The sequence below is a fragment of the Leucoraja erinacea genome, chromosome 4, assembly GCF_028641065.1.
Source record: "Leucoraja erinacea ecotype New England chromosome 4, Leri_hhj_1, whole genome shotgun sequence".
NCBI classification, from domain to species: domain Eukaryota; kingdom Metazoa; phylum Chordata; class Chondrichthyes; order Rajiformes; family Rajidae; genus Leucoraja; species Leucoraja erinaceus.
This window is the reverse complement of record NC_073380.1, coordinates 98,818,008-98,840,810: the sequence shown is the minus strand read 5'-3', so window position 1 is coordinate 98,840,810 and position 22,803 is coordinate 98,818,008. Positions and strand designations below refer to the sequence as shown.

At 43.4% G+C, this 22,803-nt stretch overlaps 1 protein-coding gene across 3 annotated transcripts in view; it reads right to left on the bottom strand.

The window, feature by feature from the left end:
* Positions 1-22,803, bottom strand: part of LOC129696718 (neurocalcin-delta) — a 228,120-nt gene that overhangs the window by 42,319 nt on the left and 162,998 nt on the right. For 2 of the 3 annotated variants that reach the window (XM_055634849.1, XM_055634848.1), the window contains one exon: positions 4,963-5,361. In XM_055634849.1, coding sequence (XP_055490824.1) covers positions 4,963-5,340 — 378 coding nt within the window. In that variant the 5' untranslated portion in view covers positions 5,341-5,361. Of the gene's footprint in view, positions 1-4,962; positions 5,362-16,488; positions 16,566-22,803 lie in introns of those variants that run through there. The other variant, XM_055634850.1, reaches the window with a different exon arrangement.

The window sequence follows — 22,803 nt, the reverse complement described above, 5'->3', positions numbered from 1 at the left end:
ATATCAGACATCTGTCTTTTAGAACACATGTCAAGAGTCGGGTTATTCCTTTTTAGATTCGGCTGGCTCAGTGGCAGAACAAAAGCCACAACATTTACTGGTTAACCAAGATATCAATAGTACCATTTCAAAAGCCTGGCAATATATTATGTATAATCTCCCCAAGGAAAGCTATTTCCATGAGGTAAGTTCCTCTGATTCAGATTCAGATTCAATTTTAATTGTCATTGTCAGTGTACAGTACAGAAACAATGAAATGCATTTAGCATCTCCCTGGAAGAGCGACATAGCAAACGATTTGAATAAATAATAATAAGTGTCGGGGGGGGTGGTGATTGGCAGTCACCGAGGTACGTTGTTGAGTAGAGTGACAGCCGCCGGAAAGAAGCTGTTCCTCGACCTGCTGGTTCGGCAACGGATAGACCTGTAGCGCCTCCCGGATGGTAGGAGGGTAAACAGTCCATGGTTGGGGTGAGAGCAGTCCTTGGCGATGCTGAGCGCCCTCCGCAGACAGCGCTTGCTTTGGACAGACTCAATGGAGGGGAGCGTGGAACCGGTGATGCGTTGGGCAATTTTCACCACCCTCTGCAATGCCTTCCGGTCGGAGACAGAGCAGTTGCCATACCATACTGTGATGCAGTTGGTAAGGATGCTCTCGATGGTGCAGCGGTAGAAGTTCACCAGGATCTGAGGAGACAGATGGACCTTCTTCAGTCTCCTCAGGAAGAAGAGACGCTGATGAGCCTTCTTGATCAGAGTAGAGGTATTGTGGGTCCAAGAGAGGTCATCGGAGATGTTGACTCCCAGGAACCTGAAGCTAGAAGCTAGAAACACGTTCTACCTCCGTCCCGTTAATGTGGATGGGGGTGTGCGTGCCGCCTCTGGACTTCCTGAAGTCTACAATGAGCTCCTTGGTCTTCTTGGAGTTAAGGGCCAGGTTGTCTCTGACAACCAATACTCCATCCAATTTGTGGAGCAACATATGTTTCTATCTATAGTTTTTGCTCACGACTGTAGCACAGCAAAATTGTCTAATCAGTCGTCTTCACACCAAGTGCAGCAAGCAATATGATGTAACATTCAATTACTCTGCACAGAGGAAACCAGACCACCAACTTGGACTTTTACTATTTATTTCTCAACGTACTCATAACCAGCACAGATTTTGCAAGATGCCATTCCTTTCTCTCAATGTCTCCATCTCTGCTACATCTGTTCCAAAGGTAAAGCTTTCCATTCTAGGGCATCAATAGACACGTAGTAAATTCTAAAGGCCAACAAGGTACATATGGAAAAGGGTCATGATATACAGACTAAATTGGATAATTAAGAGGATCTAGGGAAAATGTTATACAATTGAATTTAAAAAGTAGATTTAAGAATGCTGAAGTGTCCAGGCACATCAAAGAATACAGCGACAAGACAGATAGCGTGCCACTGTCACAATTACGGATGATGCCAATTGTAAACTTTCAATGTGTTCTAAGTGAAAAAGTTCAAACAGGAACCTTCAGGGAAGATAGGAATGAGTTTGGTTGATAACTTCAGACTTCGGAAAGGAAATGGAAATTGCAATTTTTTGCAATGACACAGGGGTTAAATATGGGGCTTATGATGCCAAACTTATCTTTTCAAAATTGCTAAGTTAAGAAATTAATTTACAAGAACAACTTGCATGGAGACAAGGTTGTTTGTGAACTCTGACAATTAGCGAGATTGAGACGACTGTTAAACTGAGTTATTTTGTCAATCTAAAGTCAAGAAAACTTGACTCAAACGCTTGTAGCTGTTGGAATTGATTCTTTATTCAGTACTGAGACAATTCTTTGAACCTTCCAACACAGAGCTAGAAGCTCCGGGGAAATTGCAATTTTTTGCAATGACACAGGGGTTAAATATGGGGCTTATGACGCCAACCTTATCTTTTCAAAATTGCTAAGTTAAGAAATTATTTTACAATAACAACTTGCATGGAGACAAGGTTGTTTGTGAACTCTGGCAATTAGCAAGATTGAGACGACCACCATAGATCTGCTGGAATCAGACGCATTAAAGTAGTTTATCAGCTCCTGACCTGGATCAGAATCTCTACTTTGTAACACCCACTAAAGAGAGAATAAACATGCGGTGGTTCATGCAGCACTCACTCATTTACAAGGAAACGGGAAAGGCTTAGATTTACAGTCAAACCTATATTATCACACTTTATTCACAGTCTTTGCTCTGAAGAGAATTCCTGGTAAGAATATAAATTTGAACCGTGTCAGAATAATTTGCTGGTGAAATCTGTCTAGGTAAAATAGGAAGTCCACTGATGGTGTCAACTATCTCCAAACACTTTATCTGAGACAATCTGAAGGAACGTTGGGATTTTACTGCTGATTAGATAGGCTTGGTTAATTCTAAGATCCAAGTTATAGGAGGAAAATTAATTATTCACACAACTGTATCATTCAGTAAAATAAAAACAGAGAGGGTTTTTTCCAATTGATTAAATATTAAACCAAAGTTTGACACCATGTGGCGCCACCAGCAGTGGCTGCCTCGCCAACAGTATGTCTGTCCTTTCTTCTTTTTTGTTATTTTTAGTACCGGTATGTGTTAAAAGCATGTTTTAGTGTTTCTTGGTTTGTTTTATGTGGGGGGAACCTTTTTTCTATCTCTTATCTCGACGGAGATACGATTTTTTAAACGTATTGTATCTCCGTCCCCACTGCGGCCTAACATCGCGGATTTGGCGGCCTTTCCTGGAAACTGATGGGCACTCCAAGCCGCGAGGGGTCTGTGGGACTTTAACATCACGGAGCTTAAGATCCCTTTGCCGGGGATTGAAGCTCCAACCGCGGGGCCTGTGGACTTTAACATCGTGAAGCCCGCGGTCTGTGGTAAGAAGAGTTCGACTCGGGAGCTCCATGCCACAGAGAATTTCAACCGCCCGGACGCGGGAGTTTCGATCACCCCAACAGGGGCTTCGATCGTCAGCTGCAGGGGGCTTTGATCACCCCGACTGTCGATGGTTTGACTACCCCGTCCGGGGGAGAACAAGAGGAAGAAGGGTGAGGAATATGCAATCCACTGTGATGGATGTTTACATTAGCTTTTATGTGGTTGTGTGTTTGTTGCTTTTCACTTAGTATGGTAACTCAAATTTCAATGTACCTTAACTGGTACATGTGACAATAAACTGGCCTTGAAACCTTGCACAAAATAAAGGTTTCCCAGAGTAATTGTGAGGACAGATATTTTCTTCACAATTTGGGATTAGAGATAATCAAGCATACAAGAGAGGCCAATGAATAATTGGATAATGAGTTTGGAATGCGAGGACTGGTTATTAATACAATTAGCTTGGGCTGGGGTTGATTTTAAAAAGCCAGAACATGGAGTGTGCAAGAAAAAAAGTATTTATCCTATTCAAAAACAGAACTGCACTATGAAAGCACAAAGTATATACTGTTGATTCTTCTTTGCCCTAGTAAGGGAACATAATAAAATGTTAAAACTAAATAAAGCAGCACCATCTTGAATATATTTATACAATAAACATTATTAATGAACATCTTTGTTATCACTGACGCAGCTTTGCATTCTATTTGAAAGAAATTAGCTAACCTCCAGCACATTTGGAGGCAAAAATGGACTAAGATGCGATCTTGAATTGACTGGACTAAGAATGATGGACTAAGATGCGATTCCTTTGATTTTGGAAGCTTTAAGAAAAACAAAATGAAAGTAATTTACAATAGAAATATGTCCACAAAGCAGACTTTTTGAGATCCCAGGCCCTACAACACTGCTGTTTGTTATTTGATGAGGGAGCTTAAAACAGACTGTAAAAGCCAGAGTGTGATATTTGTGCTTTGGTACAATGCCCTTGGGCAAAAGATCTCGATTGTAGCAGTTGAAATAGTCTCTCAATCAGATTAATAGGATTTTAAAGTATCTAAATGGAATCACCATGTGTCCAGGCTTAAGTGGCAATTTTGGAGAAAATGTTGCATACTGAAAGCATGATAAATGATGGCGTACCATGTCCCTCGCCACTTCTCCCCAAGCAAACAATGCAAAAATAAAAAGGGAATATCACTTTCAAGATCTCCTCGAAGCCACCTGGCACACTGATTTGCTCACTTTTGCCACTGTCTCTATTGAGTATAATTACCAAAAGTGCTAAACAATATTAATAAGTAATTATATGGAACATCGTATCTAAATAACTATAAAAAAAATAAACAAAATTCAATACTCCTCCTTCCCCCTCCACCACCAAACTCCAAATCAAAATCTGACTATTAAATTATATTGCACGTTAGTTTGCATCTATTAATCTCAGACTACTGCCTGTCTTGGGCCTAATATAGTTACTACTGGGTCACTGATACATCTCCTAACGGTTCTCCCTGAAGGTAGACAAAAGTGCTGGAGAAACTCAGCGGGTGCAGCAGCATCTGTGGAGCGAAGGAAATAGGCAACGTTTCGGGACGAAACCCTTCTTCAGACTTCAGGACTTCAGGGTTCTCCGTGAAGTCCTGAAATGCTTCATATTTGGAGTTATTGTCTCTCATAATAATCCTCTCCTCCAACCAAAATTTCACCTTATTGAATACTGAACTCGGAAAGAAGTAACAAAGCCTAAATGAAGACTGAGAACTATTTGTGCTTTGTGGCATTTATGCAAAGATTAATACTCACACGAGTGAACGAATTGTCAGATTATATTGTGCATCAAATTTTGTTAAGAATAAGCAAAACATATTTAGTAAAACATGAAAAATAAAATATATTGACAAGAGGCATGCTCCTTTCAATAATTCAGTACACATTTGCATTGATGCTGTAGGTTCACAAATTCTAAACACAGCTTGCCATCAGAACACAAGAACAAAAAGTCAAAATGCTCGATTATCAAAACATTTTGAGGATGCATTACAACATACAGTAAATTGCTATAATTGAGGGTACCTGAACAATCTCCAGCATTTCTGACTTGCTGATATATCCATTGCCATCTAGATCATACATACTGAACGCCCACTTTAGCTTCTGCTCCAGTTTGCCTCTTGAAGTGACACTTAGTGCAATGATAAACTCCCGGAAGTCTATTGTTCCATCTCCATTGGCATCAAAAGTGCGAAAAACATGCTCAGCAAATTTGGAAGCATCCCCATAGGGAAAGAAGTTCCCATAGATTTTCTTGAATTCTTCCATTGACAAGTTCCCACTCGGGCAATCCCTGAGGAAACCCTTATACCACTCCTGAATCTCATGCTCCGTGAAGTCTGTGCTGTCCAGCAAATCCTGCATCACCTCAGGCCGTAGCTTGCTATTCTGCTTCCCCATCTTGAATTTATAGGCCTTAAGCTGCAGAGTAATTGCAAAAGAACATTGATTTGAACCAAGTTAAAGTGAATCCAATCCAATCCAATATGCTAAATGATAATTCATAGCAACAACAGCATCATTAAAACAAAAGATTAAAACACATCAAAAACATACAAAATTTGGAAAACTAAAACTCTACACAAATACAGGCTGATAAGTGAAGAATTTTGATTAGAATCCATAGTGAGGTTGATTTGACAGCTCCCTATATATTATCACCAAGAACCATCATAAGCATCCCAGGAAGGAGTGTTTGCTGGAGATTAAATAGATCCCAAAATATACTGACTTTTTCATTCTATACATAGCCCAGTAGTGTTCTCAGAAAAAAGGTCACTGTAAAATCAAATAAAAATAACTGTATTCCAAGTTAGACAAAATTAAACCCTTAATTTTGTTTACAGGGATATGCTTTCAAATAAATTTGATTAACTACCTAAAGTAATCTGATGGCAGACCAATGCTACAGAATCAATTATTACCAATTGTCATGTACCTCCATGCACACTTTGATTTATGAAGTTTCCCTGTAATAATGTTGACACTTGGAGGTCTGGTTCTTGATCAGAAAAGCTATTTCTTACTATAATCAAAAGTGCACTACTCTAGATGCATAGGAATACATTGTACCAAAACAGCCATAATGCATTCTGTTGAGTCTTTTCAATTTATGAAATGTTTCATGTTTAATTTTCTTTTGTAATCAACAAACCCTATTAGAATACAGTCATTTTCATTAACCTGTTACTGTGTAAAGTACAATTCATATAACCATATAACAATTACAGCACGGAAACAGGCCATCTCGGCCCTACAAGTCCGTGCCGAACACTTACTCTCACCTTAGTCCCATCTACCTGCACTCAGACCATAACCCTCCATTCCTTTCCCGTCCATATACCCATCCAATTTATTTTTAAATGATAAAATCGAACCTGCCTCCACCACTTCCACTGGAAGCTCATTCCACACAGCTACCCACTCTGTGAGTAAAGAAGTTCCCCCTCATGTTACCCCTAAACTTCTGTCCCTTAATTCTCAAGTCATGTCCTCTTTTCCTACCACTGTGGTCATCGTGCTTAAACCTCCGATAGTCAGGCAAATAAATGTTAGCTACTTTCCATTCCCGGGAAGGACAAATTACAAAGGCATGGTATAATCAACATTAAGTGTATCAACAATTCAGGCAGTTATCACACAGCTGTTTGCATTACTTAAAACAAATAACTGTTAGGAAAGGTCTTCTAGGCAACATCCTTATCATCAGCTTCAGTAAGGTTTTTGTTTTCTGCAGTAATCCACATGTTTCTAATGATTTTGGCATTAAGACCAGTAAAACCCTATGACCATCCGAAATCCCCGGTTTTTCACTTACCTTTCACATCCAAAGCTAATATATATAGTTTTCTGCAAAACATTAATTGCTGGAAGAACTCAATGGAGGCAAAGGGATGGTCAAAATCCTCCATCTGGACGAAAGACATTCCATCTGTCCTCAATTCCCTGTAATCTGTTTCCACCCATCATTTGCTAATTTATTTTCCCCACCCATCTGCCTATTATCCCCCCCCCCCCCACTTATACTGCTTGACCTGCCAACAATACATTCTTCCTTCAGTTTGTTTTTTGCTATTTCTGCATTCTCATGTACTTCCATGCATATATTTCTGAATTCAACATCAGCTGTCACAACTTCCCCTATTCAATCATCTCATCTAGTAATATTCCTTAGCAAAATTTGCCATTCATACCCATGCCAGTTCGCTTCATCAGTTCATATTTATCCAAGAAGTTAGCTCACAATCACAAATACAACATTCAAGAATTGGAACAATTTAGTAATTTGGACTTCAGCTGACTTCTCGACCGATCATCTTGTCTTTTCTGCTTCTTTCTTCATCTTCCCTCAATAGTGAACTTATTTTTGATTCCTTGAATTCAGAGTTTTGGAATATAAATTGCACCTCAAGAATATCCTGACATTTTTATTTTAATACCAGGATGGAGACCATGCCTGGCCTGGAGATTTGTCACTCATTAATTTCATATTACTTTTAAAGTAATCAAATAAAAAGTTTTACATGAAATCACGCTCAACATAACATTGGCCTGGGCACTTCCTGTCTGAATTCACAATAGCATGCATGATCTTTTTCACGTTCGTCAAGTTCAAGTGAGTTTATTGTCATGTGGCCCTGTATAGGACGATGAAATTCTTGCTTTGCTTCAGCACACAGAACATAGTAGGCATTTGCTACAAAACAGATAAGTGTTATACCATCATATAAATATATACATACATGAATAAATAAACTGATAAAGTGCAAATAACAGATAATGGGTTATTAATAATCAGGTATACCATTACTATTCAGTCAATACAGCAGCACAGCAGGAAAGGTTTCCCTTTCCCTTGACTCTAGTCTGAAGAAGGGTCTTGACCCGAAACGTCACCCATTCCTGAGAGGGAGGGGTGGGCAGAGAGGGAGGGGGGGCAGAGGGGGAGGGGGGGCAGAGGGGGAGGGGGGGAGGGAGGGGGGAGGGGCAGAGGGGGAGGGGGGCAGAGGGAGGGGGGGGGGGCAGAGGGGGGGGGGGGCAGAGGGAGGGGGGCAGAGGGGGGAGGGGGAGGGGGGGCAGAGAGGGGGAGGGGGGAGGGCCAGAGGGGGCCAGAGGGGGGGGGGCAGAGAGGGGGGGGGCAGAGAGGGAGAGGGGACAGAGGGGGGGGCAGAGAGGGATGGGGCAGAGAGGGAGGGGGGGGGAGGGGGGGGGGGGGGGGAGAGGGGGGGGGGGAGGGGGGGGGTAGAGGGGGGGGGGGGGAGGGAGGGGGGGGGGGTAGTAGAGAGGGGGGGGGGCAGAGAAGGGGGGGGGGGAAGGAGTAAGGGGAGGGAGGGGGAGGTGGAGGGGGTAGAGGAAGAGGGGTAGAGAGGGCAGAGAGGGAGGGGTTAGAGACCCTACCCCATCTCCCTCCTCCTCATTTTGCTCATCCTCCTCTCCTCAATCCCATTCCTTGCCCCAGGACCTACCCAGGTGATAGAGCAGCACCAGGGCCTGGACAGCTTGAGAGCCTATTGTGATTGGTGCAATGAGAGAGGCATTGTGACATCATCACTGGACGCTCTCCGAGAAAGCAGTTTTGGCTTTTTTTGAAACGTTAAATCATGAATAACTTCGTAAATATAGGTCGGAATGCGACAGGAAGATGTTTATCGCTTCGACGGGAAAAATGTGAGCAGAATATGTGAAAATGGGAAGTCTATGGCCTAGTGTTTGGAAGAAGATAGGAAAAAGCAGTGCAGAGTGACACATTGCCGGCACAAAGAGTTTTAGTAATATAGATTGATAGATGATCAATTGCTCCAGGACACAGCAATATATAATCCATCTACTGTATAAGTCCCGCCCAGAATTTGCTGGTAGTGTTACAACTACGCTGCTTCTGATGTCTTTGGCAGCAGATAAAGACACCAAAATGCAAGTCCAAAGGAATTAATTACTTTTCCAAATAGAGTGACTGTAAGCAGTGAAACAAGCTGAACATAGCAGCTGGCTGTCTAACCTTCCATTGCATTACATAATGTGACATTTATAACCTTTATAAGGTGTTCCATTTTAAACTAGGCACCATTCGGTGTCCAATTTTACCGAAGTTAGTCGTAGCTAGTCTTCAACAAAGTCGAAGGAGGTCTTCTACATAGTTGAAGGAGGTCTTCAACATGTCATTTTTTAAACTCTTCTAAACTCACCAATTAGGTCGCCCAGGTGGGACAGCCCCTTTACAGGCTAAGCAAGATCTATGGAGGTTGTTTGACCCACTGAATTCTTCCAGCTTTCTTCTTGCCAACTCTCGCTCCAATACTTTTCCCGCTCCCCCCAGAGTCCTCCGTCACACTCCCTTCTCCACTGATGACGCTTTCCAATGGAGGTCCCCTTATAGACCGGTGCATTGACCTGTACTTTGCAGTGGCCAAACACCAACTTTCAGAAACCTCCTCATAAGTTCCTCTAGACTGATCGAAGGAGTTAATCGAAACAATCGAACTCTCTTTGAGGAGATCAAGTTGTGGTTAAATTATGAAATTGTAATTACTGACCTGTATATGTGGTTTGTTACCATGTAATGAAGACAAACGTTAAGGAAATAGTAAAACTCAGCGACCATGTTTTACGTGAGGACAATGCTTTCAGTATTTACTAGACCAAGTGGGACCCATTGGGTCCCGTCCCTCAACGCTGGGGAGGGAGGGAGGGGGCGTGCGGCGTCACATGGGAGGGCTAGTCTCCAAACGCAATATTCCACCACTCACCCATAGGTCCCAATACTCACCACTCCGCAGAGGGGAGGCAGAGAGGGGGGGGTCAGAGAGGGGGGGGGGCAGAGAGAGGGGGGGGAAGAGAGAGGGGGGGGAGCAGAGAGGGGGGGCAGAGAGCAGGGGGGGGGCAGAGAGGGGGGGGCAGAGAGGGGGGGGCAGAGGGGGAGGGGAGGAGGGGCAGAGAGGGAGGGGGAGAGGGGGAGGGGGGGCAGAGGGGGGGGGGGGCAGAGGGGGAGGGGGGGCAGAGAGGGGGGGGGAGAGAGGGGGGGAGAGGGGAGGGGGAGGGGGGGGGGGGGAGAGGAGGGGGGGAGGGGGGCAGGGGGGGGGGGGGGGTGAGGGGGGGGGGGGGGGAGAGGGGGGAGGGGCAGAGAGGGAGGGGGAGGGGGGGGAGGAGGGGGGGGGCAGGGGGAGGGGGGCAGGAGGGGGGGGGAGAGAGAGAGGGAGGGGCAGAGGGGAGGGGGCAGAGAGAGAGGGGGGGGCAGAGAGGAGAGAGGGGAGAGAGAGGGGGGAGAGAGAGAGACGGGAGAGAGGGGAGAGAGGGAGGGGGGAGAGAGGGAGGGAGAGAGGGAGGGGGCAGAGAGGGAGGGGGAGGGAGGGGGGGAGAGAGGGGGGGGGAGGAGAGGGGGGGGGGAGAGGGGGAGGGGGGGGGGGGAGAGAGGGGTGAGAGGGGGGGAGAGAGGGAGGGGGGGAGAGGGAGGGGGGGAGGGGGAGGGGGCAGGGAGGGGGGGGGCAGAGAGGGGGGGGGGCAGAGGGGGGAGGGGGGGCCGGGCAGAGGGGGGAGGGGGGCAGAGGGGGGGGGGGGGCAGAGGGGGAGGGGGGCAGAGGGGGGAGGGGGGCAGAGGGGGGAGGGGGGCAGAGGGGGAGGGGGGCAGAGAGGGAGGGGGGCAGAGAGGGAGGGGGGGAGAGGAGGGGGGCAGAGGGGGGAGGGGGGACAGGGGGGGGAGGGGGGCAGCAGGAGAGGGGGGCAGAGAGGGAGGGGGGAAGAGAGGGAGGGGGTAGAGAGGGAGAGGGGCCTAGAGAGGGAGAGGGGTAGAGAGGGAGGGGACAGAGAGGGAGGGGGAAGGAGTAGAGAGGGAGGGAGAGGTGGAGGGGGTAGAGAGGGAGAGGGGTAGAGGGTAGAGGAGGGGGGTAGAGAGGGGCAGAGGGGAGGGGGTAGACCCTACCCCATCTCCCTCCTCCTCATTTTGCTCATCCTCCTCTCCTCAATCCCATTCCTTCCCCCAGGACCTACCCAGGTGATAGAGCAGCACCAGGGCCTGGACAGCTTGAGCGCCTATTGTGATTGGTGCACTGTGAGAGGCAGCCAGCTTTAGAGGCCATTGTGATTGGTGCAATGAGAGAGGCATTGTGACATCATCACTGGACGCTCTCCGAGAAAGCAGTTTTGGCTTTTTTTGAAACTTTAAATCATGAATAACTTCGTAAATATAGGTCGGAATGCGACAGGAAGGTGTTTATCGCTTCGACGGGAAAAATGTGAGTAGAATATGTGAAAATGGGAAGTCTATGGCCTAGTGTTTGGAAGAAGATAGGAAAAAGCAGTGCAGAGTGACACATTGCCGGCACAAAGAGTTTTAGTAATATAGATTGATAGATGATCAATTAGCAGCAGATAAAGACACCAAAATGCAAGTCCAAAGGAATTAGTTACTTTTCCAAATAGAGTGACTTTAAGTAGTGAAACAAGCTGAACATAGCAGCTGGCTGTCTAACTTTCCATTGCATTACATAATGTGACATTTATAACCTTTATAATGTGTTCCATTTTAAACTAGGCACCAGTCTTTCACAGTGAAATATTAAACTATTAAATGCCAGTCATAGCAGCAGGATAGTGTTCCTAAACTTGGATTACATTTTCCATCCTGGTTTGTGGAAGAAACTTTAGAATAGAGGTATTTAGCAGATGCAGATTTATCCCCTTTCAACCCCATTATTTATTTCCCAAAATACTAAGGGTGTAGAAAAATTCCCCTGGATGTTACCAGAAACCAAAGGCTTGAGTTACAAGGAAATGCCAAAACTTTTTTTTCTGGAACCTAGGTGGACAAGGGGCAACCCTATAGATGTGTACAAAATCACGAGAGATCTCAAGAAGTACTGAAAGGATGTGTAGGCTTTGAAAGGAGTGTAGAGGATGTTTACCTGAATGATGCTTGGATTAGAGGATATTAGCTACACGGAGAGGTTGGACAGATTTGGATTGTTTTCTCTGAAACGCTGGAGGTTGCGGGGGTACCTGATAAAAGTATATAAAATTATGAAATGCATAGATAAGGTAGACAGTCAGAACCCATTTCTCAGGATAGAAATAGCAAGTACTAGAGGGCATATCTTTAGGATGAGAGGGGAAAAGTTTACACACCGTGCACATGTCAACCAAGGTGCCCCATCTAAGCTAATCCTATTTACCCCTGCTTGGTTCTTATCCCTCTAAACCTTCCCTATCCATGTTTATCAAAGAATATCATAATATTTATTGCTAATTTATAATTACAAACATATAGAACAGATTAAATGAAACCAAGTTAATCTTCATCTAGATAAATAAATGGGTGATTATATAGTGAAGAATAATTACAGGTACGTGTGGCTAAATACATTTTGTTGAGAAGATAAAGAGAGAAAACTAAAATAACTAAAAGAATGTAACCGATTTGCATATGTATACTTTGCAAAGGAGTGTTTGGTTTACGAATCAGTAAAATCCCATGATGTATCAAACACTAACTACTATCGTGTCCAGGCCTGAGAACAGCTACTAAAAACAAATCTGTCATCAGACATTATGTGTTAAAGACATTAAGGCACCACAACATCATTGATTTGTTGTTTGGTATCAAGTTGACATGTCTCTTCAAGTTAATAGGTAAAAATAATTAGTATCAGGTTGGGCAAGATTAAGATATTTTCTTTGATTCAGGGAGCGACCACAATTCATCCATGCCAACCAAGACAGTTATCTTAGATAATCCCATTTACCTACATTTGACCCATTTTCCTCTAAACCCCTTCCTATCCAAGTACCTGTCAAAATGTTTTTTTTTTTTTTTTTAATGTAAAGTGCCTGCCTCTATCATCTTCTCTAGCAGCTAGTTCCATATATCCACAAGCCACTATGTGAAAACCTACCTCTCAGAACCCTCTCCCATTACCCTGCCCCTATTTCCTTCGTCTCCCCCACCACCCACCACCCACACACACTTCACCATCCCTTACACCTGCATCCCTCCCTTTGGCTTTGCATTTCACTCCACTTCTCTCCTTATCTGACACCTTTTTGTCTCCTTTTCTAGACTTTGCCAATCATTTTGTCCCAACCACTTTGTTTCCAGCTTTCTCTCTCTTACTATAATCACTGAAGAAGTGTCCCATCTCGAAAAGTCACCTATCCATTCCCTCCACAAATGCTGCAACCAGCTGAGTTCCTCCAGCACTTTGTGTTCTGCTCAAGATCCCAGCACCTCTAGTCTCTTGTGTCTTCCCTTAAATCTTTCCCTTCTCATAAAACTAAAACTAGAGTGCATAAACTCCCCTATCCTGGAAAATGAACTGTGTCTTTACCCCCATCTATGCCCCTTACGACTTTGGAAAAGTCTATAAGGTCATTTCTCAGGCTCCTTACTCCAGAAAAACAGCCCCACACTATCCAGTTTCTCCTTATGCCTCAAGCCCTCGAGTCTCGGCAATATCCTTGTGAATCTTATCTGCACCCTCTTCAGCTTAAACTCAGTTTAGCTAGCAGAACAGTACTCGACACAATACTTCAAATGTGGTCCAATTGGTTCTCAGAAACGTTGTGGCTTGAAAATTTAGCCATCCCCACAAAAGGCATCAATTAATAGGTGCCATATTCTTGATTTTACATGATAAATAGTTCCATTTGACTTTGAATATTTATTGTGTAAGTGGACAGATACAATGACAATTGATTGACCCAATTACCCTCAATGAAATTCAGGTCATTCTGATCAACACTGATACCTATTAAAAAAAACCCTTACTAAATTAGAAAAGATAGCACAAAAAAAAACATGCATAGTAATTCAATTGTATGTTCTAGCATCAGAGTTGGTAACATTCAAATCTTCAAGTATTAATGTTGCTTCCATATTGATTGCAACAGTGAACAGAAATAGCATGTAATTAGTTACTGGTACCGACCGTACTGCCTGACTTTTTGGTCAAATGATTTTCGTGGCAATAAAATAGAACTAATCATGAAACACAAGAAGAAAATTGCTCAGCTTCTCATATGGTTCTGTTGTGAGCACTTGCCATGGAAACAGAATACATTGCATTCAAAAAGAAAGCTAATTCTCCTAATTGCCCCATGGCATTCACATTAATTGCGTTTTACAACCTCAGTTTCTTCCCAGATCCTTCTGCTTGGCTGGAAGTTCTATTAAGGGCATTTCTGCTGTTGACTGATTGGAGAGGTAATATATCGTTTGGACATACATCTGTCTGGTGCAGTATGCATTATCTGAAATCCTGCTAAGAGAACACCAAATTCTTATCCATTTCCTTAAATCCTCTCTGAGCTGCTCCACCTATATGCTCCTACCCGGTGCCTCAGGTCAGCGGATCAGCTGCTCCTTGAGGTACCAAGGTCTAAGCGGAAGCTCAGAGGGGATAGAGCCTTTTCTGTTGCTGCCCCGGCACTCTGGAACACCTTGCCGCTGCAGATCAGACAGGCCCCTTCACTGTCCATCTTTAAATCCTCCCTAAAAACTCACTTTTATTCACTGGCTTTCGACACTGGCTGAGACATTGTTCCTGTTTTAGTGCTTTTAATGTCTTTTAATTTTTACTGTTTTTATAGTCCTGTCGTCTTAATGGTTTTAGTAGTTTGTAATAATTTTTTGTTGACTTCCCATGTACAGCACTTTGTGGTAACTGATGTTGTCTAAAAGCGCTTTATAAATAAAGTTATTATTATTATTATTATTATTAAATGATGCAGATTGTTATGCTCCCTGTAAACTTATCCACAATTCTTTCGTAAAATTAAAGACATGGGTGACGATAAGGCCATTTCTTAAGAAGAATAAATTGAGGAACAAATAAATAAAAAAAGTGAATGGGTTTATTATTATTGCCATATGTACCGGGGGTTGAATATGCTATCCAATCAAATCAGATAATATTATACATAAATACAATCACATACAATTCAAATACAATGGTTAGAATGATGGGAAAGATACAGATTGCAGAATACAGTTCTCAGCATTATAGTGCAACAGTTTCAGAGACAAAGTCCAATGTCTGCAATGAGGTAGAGGAGAATCGGACTGTAGCCTAGCTGCTTCAGGTCTGGTGGTGTGCTCTTTCAAGTTTCCGTATCTTGTGCAAGGAGTAGGAGGAATGATGGGATGGGAAAGATCTTTGATTTTGTTGGCTGCTTTCCTGAGGCAGCATGAAGTGTAGTTGGGGTCAGTGGTGAGGAGTCTGGTCTGTGTGGTGAATTGTGCTGTTCATCCACAACAAGTCACTGTGGATGAATTACACCTACAACGCTCTGCAATTTCTTGCAGTCTTGGTGAGAGCTGTTCCCAAACCTAGCTGCAATGCAACCTGACAGTATGATTTCTATGGTGCATCTGCAGAAGTTTTGTAAGAGTCAACGGAGACACACAGAATTTCCTCAGTCTCCTGATGAAGTACAGGCATTGGTGTGTCTTCCTGTCTGTCGCTTCAATGTGGTTAGTCCATGGCAGATCATTGGTAATATTTATGCCAAGGAATGTGAAGCACTCAATGATTTCCACTTCGGCACCATTCATGCTGATCAGGCATGTGCTCCATTATGTTTCCTGAAGTCGATAACTAGCTCCTTCATCTTGCTGATATTGAGGGAGAGGTTGGTGTCCTGTCACCATGTTTACTAAGTTACCGGTCGCCTTCCTGTACTCTTCATTGTTTGTGGTCCCTCCCACCCACCACAGTGGTGTCATCTGGAAACTTGTTGATTGAGTTTCAACCATATTTGGCCACACAGTTACGGGTGTAGAGGAAGTAAAATGGGAGACTGAGAATGCATCCTTCAGGAAGCTGGTGTTGTGAATTACTGTGGGGGATGTGTTGTCTCCTGTGCTCACTGATTGACGTCTGTGAGTCAGAAAGCCAAGGATCCATTGCAGAAAGGATTTCTAATTCCTAGGTCCAGGATTTGGAAATGTGTTTGGATGGGATTATGGTTTTGAAGGCTGAGCTATAGTCGATAAATAGGAATCTGACTTAGGTGTCCTTGTCTGGGTCTTCCAGGAATGAGTTTAGGGCTGGGGAGGTGACATCTGCAATGAATCTATTGTGATGGTAAGCAAACTGCAGTGGACCAAGGCTGACTGGGAGGTTGGAGTTAATGTGCATCATCCCCAATCTCTTTAAGCACTTCATGATGGTGGATAAGGCACGCTACTTTACTTGTCGTTGGCACTGGAATGATAGTGGTCATCTCAGCATAGAGGATTGAGAGGTTAAAGATGTCCATGAATACCTCTGACAGCTGGTCCACACAGGTCCTGAGGGCATGTCTAGGCTCTCCAGTTGGGCAAGTTATGTTCCATGGATTCACTCTCAGGAAGGCCAATCTTACATCTGTCATAATAACCGTTGGTAGGGGCTTACCCGAGACTGATGGAGCGGGTAATGTTCTGCACTCAATTTTCTGTTCAAGCGAGCTTAGTATGCATTAAACTCATCAGGGAGGGGGGGGGGGGGGGGGGGGTCCATTGTTGCCATTGATACTGTCCCCCTTTGCTTTGTAGTCTGTTATAACGTGCAAACGTACCAGAATCTACAGGTATCCGTAGCATTGTCTCAAGATTCCAGATTGGTCCTGATTTCCTCCTGGCATCCTTAATGACTCTGCGAATGTAGTAGATGCATGGTCCTAGTTGTCATTACCAACATATAGTGCGTTTAACAAAGTAAAAGAACTCCCATGCTGCTTCACAAGAGCATTACATAATAGTTACAATCAAAATTAATTAGATGCATTAAATCAAATGACCAAAGCTCCTATGTTCTAATAATTAACATCGTACAAGCAATTGCCTGATTTACTTGATTGAAAGTGCAAGTATCTGAACTGTTGCAGGGCAAGTATGAGTTCTGTAAAAGTGAGGGCGTCTTCTAAGGAAAAAAGGCATTTTGGGGAGATGCCATTGAGACTGCGCCGCAGACAACTAATGGCTAATTACTGGCGAAGCCTTAAGTGTCATGGAGAGAACCACCCAACAAAATAGGTAGTACAGGAATACTGGGAGAGAGGGGTGGCTCAGTCTGGAAGCTTCGGCTGGATTGGAGGAGTTGTGGCAAGGGACATGGGAGTAGAGGACAAAGAGTTCTGCCCTGCAGTATTGTGGCCATCTGTGCCAATATGGTTACTGAACATCCCAAAAGTTGATCTGGAGATATGGGAGGCAAAAAGGAGGAACAAAAATTCAGACCTAAAGACAGAATATCATAACCATATAGATAATAGATACAGGGAACACCTCTTAATTTTCACAGATGGATCAAAGGGCCCAGTAGCTGAAACAACAGGGGCGGCTGTGGTAGTCCAGGGGATGAATGTTGAGCTTTACAAAAGAACAAATAACTATTTGACAGTATATACAGTGGAACTGTACGCTATTTTGATGGCAGTTCGGTGGATGGAACAGATGCAACCATGTAAAGTATTAATATGTAGCGACTCATTATCTGCAATCCAGAGTATTGGGTCTGATGCATCCCATAGGCGGCCTGACTTAGTGTATGAAATCCTGCTACTATTAAGCCAAGTGACAAGGAGGGGCAGTGACGTGACTTTGTTGTGGGTCCCAGCTCACATTGGTGTTCTAGGGAATGAAAAGGTGGATAAATTAGCAAAGGAGGCTGTAAAAAAAAAAGAAACATAGAGGTAAACTTACAACTATCCAAATCTGAAGGAAAACACATTGTGTGGAAGAAAATAAATCAGGAATGGCAACAATACTGGGAACAGGAGACAAAGGGGAGACACCTCTATTCGCTACAAAACAGAGCGGGCATTACAGCAAGAAGAGGGGAACAGGAGGGAACAGGTAGTATTAACAAGATTGAGGATAGGACACACTCACCTGAACAGCACATTAAAAATATTGGGAAAACACCCTACTGGGCTGTGTGAGGAATGCCATCAACCAGAAACAGTTTAGCATGCCCTAATTGCATGTAGGAGATACGAGACAGAAAGAGGATTTATGATCATTGAAATGAGGAAAATTGGATTGACAGAAATATCAGTAAAGAACATTCTAGAGTGTGGAGGGAAAGGAAAAGGAATAAAGTTGTTGTTTGATTTCTTGAGGGCCTCTGGGCTTATAAAAAGGATATAATGTAAAGGCATGAGTACTGTAGAATGAAGCCAGAAGGTGGCAGCAATGCAACATTGCGGATGCTGGCTGCCGTAAAACTCCAAAGAGGAAGAAGTAGAAGAAGGAAAAGGCATTATCCTACTGTATATTCTGTGGAGGGGGGGAGTGGGGGGGGGGGAGGGGTGTAGGGGGAGGGGTATGTGTGGGAGGGGGAGGGGGAGGGGGGAAAAAGACGGGGAAGAGCCATGGGGGAGCATCACGGGAAGGGGGTGAGGAGCCAGCGAGGGGGACCAGAGGGGTCATGTCAGGAATTGGCAGCGCGATGGGACTCACAGCGGGCGCTGGTCGTTCTCCTCCGCTGGGACCAGAGTCTCCGCTTTCCGTTTGGTGACATCTCCGACTGCGGGCTGGGCTGGGTCTCCAAAGCTGGGCTGTGTCTCCAACTCAGGGCTGGGCTGGGTCTCCAACTCGGGGCTGGATTGGGTCTCCAACTCAGGGCTGGGCTGGGTCTCCAACTCGGGGTTGGATTGGGTCTCCCATGCTGGGCTGGGCTGGGTCTCCGTCACAGGGCTGGGCTGGGTCTCCGTCACAGGGCTGAATCCGACACTGAGCTGGGTTGGGTCGGGTCTCCGACGCTGAGCTGCTTGGGGCTGGGCTGCTTGGGGTCCCTCCAAAAATGGTGTCTGGTTGGAATCCTCCGCTGGCCTTCCTCAGCTCCAGTGAAGACGCGATGGCGTTGGGATGGTCGGACGGTCCCGTGTCGTGACAGAAGAGACTAATCCGCGCGGCCCTGACTGGCGGAAGCGATCAATTTGCGCACGCGCGGTTTTTAAGATTTGTAAACCACGCTAACTTTTACGACATTTAATCGATCGGAAGAAAACTTTGTACACTCGCAACACATGAGAACGTTGAGTGAACTGGCCAAATATTATAGCGCCATCGTGAACCGCTTTTGCGTAAATAGAAAGACCGCCAAACCGGAAGATAACAAGATCAGAGTTTTAGTTATGTATAGATGGCTCAAGGTGACTGGAATCCCTCCCCGACTGAACTCTGTCCTGATGATGTTGTGCTCTATTTATAAGTAACTACGGTATGAACACATTTTCTGTTATGCACACTAAATACAGACTGGCTTGGTTGGCTGAACATTTTGTTAATGAGTTACCAATGAATGATTGAGATCATTATCAAAATTGTCTGATACAAAGGGAGGCAGAGGAGACATGTGATGAAGAATAAAACTAAAAAGACAGTAAAGGAAAAAGAGAAAAGGAGTTTAAAAGTTGTTCAAAGGTTTAATGGGGCACAGTTATTGAGCTGATGTTGTAAAGGGTTGATTTAAGGGAAAAGGAGCAAGCATAGAGAAAAGAATAGGATCAAGAGGGCATGCATAAACAAAAGACAAGGCTGTAAAAGATGGATAGATAATGAATGCGGCAGATTGCCTTTTTTTTCCTTTCCACTTTCAGCCACCAAGGCAATTTTGGATCAAATTTGTTATGCAATCAAACTTGTCAAAAGCCTTTCTAAAATCCATTTCAAAATTCAGGTCAGTGTTTTCTGAAATTATTATTTAGGATCTGAGTATCACTGAAAAGATAAACATTTCTTACTCATTTCTAGCCTTCTGCAAAGTAATGGAGAGAATCTTAAACTGCTGAAGCATTTCTGGTGATGTTACCCTCACAATGCTATTGCAGAGGGAGATTTAGATCCAGCATTTAGATCCAGAAAAGTAATGACAGTTTCATTTCTTTCCCTTCTCTAATGGTTACCAACACGAGTTTAAATTCCAAACTAATAACCAAATGTAAGTTCCAAAGCTGTCCTGATGGGATTTGAACTCTATCCTGTCAAAGAATCTCGGACCCGAAACATTGACTTTGCTTTTCTTCCCCAAGATGTGGCCTGACCTGCTGAATATTTCTTGCATTTTCTTTTCTTGTTTTAGATTTCCTACCCCCTCGGGTTTTTTTTTTCCCTCTCACCTTGAACCTATGCCCTCCAGCTTTTGATCAGTCAACCCTGGGAAAAAGACCGCGTGTATTCATCCTCTGTATGTTCCTCGTGATTTTATACATCTCTACAAGATCATTCTTCAGCCTACTATGCTCCCAGGAATAAAGGCCTAGTCTGCCCACTCTTCTCAATGACTCAGTCCCGCAAGTACATAGGAAATGTTTAGAGGGATATGGGCCAAACATGGACACGTTGGAATAGTGTAGATGGGGCATGTTAGTTGGCGTGGGCAAGTTGGACCGAAGGGCTTGTTCAGAGTTGAGTAGCAATGACAAATCCATGATTTAAAATGATTAGAAGAGATATAATATCAAGGTAGCCATAGACTACACCATTATCTCTTGTGAGGACATAACCCAACAATAAATTAATCCCATGAGATAGTACTTACCATTGAAGATCTGTATAAATTAAGATCACAGGAGGAACAAGACTTAGCACTACACCACCACAACAGATCTTTACAAAAAGGCTTTTAGATGTCCTACTTCATCAAGAAAGCAATAGACTTAGAAGGTGGACCACAGGCCATTCAGTTCCTCGAACCAGTTCATTCAATAAGATTATAACTGTTCCGACTGGAAATTCAACTCTGCATTCTCTCCTATTGTGGTAATCCTTCACCTCTTTGCTTATGAAGGTTTGTGTTAAAGAGGATTCTACTTGCACAAGATGAGACCACCATAGACTTACAATATCTTAAATGTTTCCCAGTGGATAATGTTTGTTTTTGAAAGTTTAATTGAATTGTGAATAGAATTATATTTATTATTCCAGATATTTGTATTTTAAGGCATTCAGGATTATCAACCAAGATTCTTGTTCATCAGAATGCAAGCAGACATTTTTTAATTAAAATGAATTAAAAAAACCTTTGATTTTGATTTTCCAATTGTTGATTGATAAAATGTTATTCAAGAATGCAACCTTTGAGGAATACCTGCACTCGCCTTGGGAACACCTCAACAAATCTGCCCCTTATCTTTTACTCTCAAGTGCTTAGACTGCTGCAGGAATCACATGCATATTTCGCACAGTGCAGGATGAGATAGATCACCCAGAGGCTGCATCAAACTCACTAGAATAATTCTGTTTCTTGTGAAGGACAAGATGGAACAGAAATTGGAGGAGCTAAATGAAAGGAAATAGACAAATCTACTATGTCTCGACACTTAATGTTGCTGGCCATAATGAGGGCAATCCAGTCCTTGCCCTGCTCAAACAGAGCAAATGTAACTGCAGCAGGTGACAGGTTTTTGTGTAGCTGTCCTTAATGAAACACAATCATTTTGCACATTGTTATGCTGATGTTTGTCTGAATGACCAGGGCAAGAATAGCGTCATGATGAAAGTTTGTCTGCTCCTCCTTCTTCCGGGATCTTGCATTGTTTAACATACCTCCTGCCAATTTTCCATGTCATGTTACATTCCACTGGGAAGGCCTTCTAATGAACCGTGCAATGCATGTATAATTGGTATTTTTATCTGCTTCCTCTACAGTTACCTAATTCATCAATCATATTAATTTCTTACTGTAGAGCTGTTCAGTCTTCAAGGATTTATAATATGTTTAGCATTTTAAACCCCTGTTGCCCCCAAATAATACTATGGAACTAGAATGGGAAGAGTTCCATTGGATTGTCACGAGGGATGTCTGTGGAATTACCTTTGTACAGTTATAACAATAGTATTAAGCAAAATTTAAGGAGTTATATGTTTTGTGGAGCGTTTTCGCTCCAACCAAGCCAATCTGCTTAAGCACCAGAATCAAATGTAGTAACGTTTGCTCATTAATTTTAAAGAAATATTTGCTCGTTCATATTAAAGAGTTCCATGCAAAGGATTGTTTTTTTTTAATTTCTTGTCTAAGATTATATAGCAGCATAGACTATTAGATTAGTTCAATGGAGAGGAAAGAATAACCAAGGTGGGAAAAGTTCTTGATTATGTTGGCTGCTTTCCCGATACAGTTTAAAGTAGATAGATGGGTCTAGTACAGGGGTTCCCAACTTTTTTCATCCCATTTACCCCTGGTAACTTTAATAGCACATAACAATGTTATTTCATTTATTTATGAACAACTAATGATGAACAGATACCAGTATACCAGAACCAAACACAGTCAGTCAATGAGAAAAAATATGTACAAATCCAGAATCAACAAATTTACCCCCTGGTACAAATAAGATACGCAAACCATTGACAGTTGCATGGCCATTCATTAAGGAATAGAGAGCCGGCCCTGTGGCAAGAAACATACTACATACTTTTTGTATCTGGTATCAACAAGTCATGGAATGACGTGGTTCAATAAACAGTAAAATTCTCCACTCTCCTCACAATGTGGTTTTCTCCTATCCATGAACACTATTAACTATGTTAAAGATGGACACAAAATGCTTGAGTAACTCAGCGGGACTGGCAGCATCTCTGGATAGAAGGAATGGGTGACGTTTCGGGTCTCGACCCTTCTTCAGAATCTAAAGATGGGTCTCGACCCGAAACGTCACTAATTCCTTCTATCCAGAGATGCTGCCCGTCTTGCTGAGTTACTCCAGCATTCTGTGTCTATCTTCAGTGTAAACCAACATCTGCAGTTCCTTCCTACACTTAACTATATTAATATTGATATCCCATTTCTGAAAATAGCTCTCCCAAACGTTTTGCTGAACAAGATAAAATACTTCATACTGCATCGGGAAAGCAGCCAACATAATTAAGACCTTTTCCCACCTTGG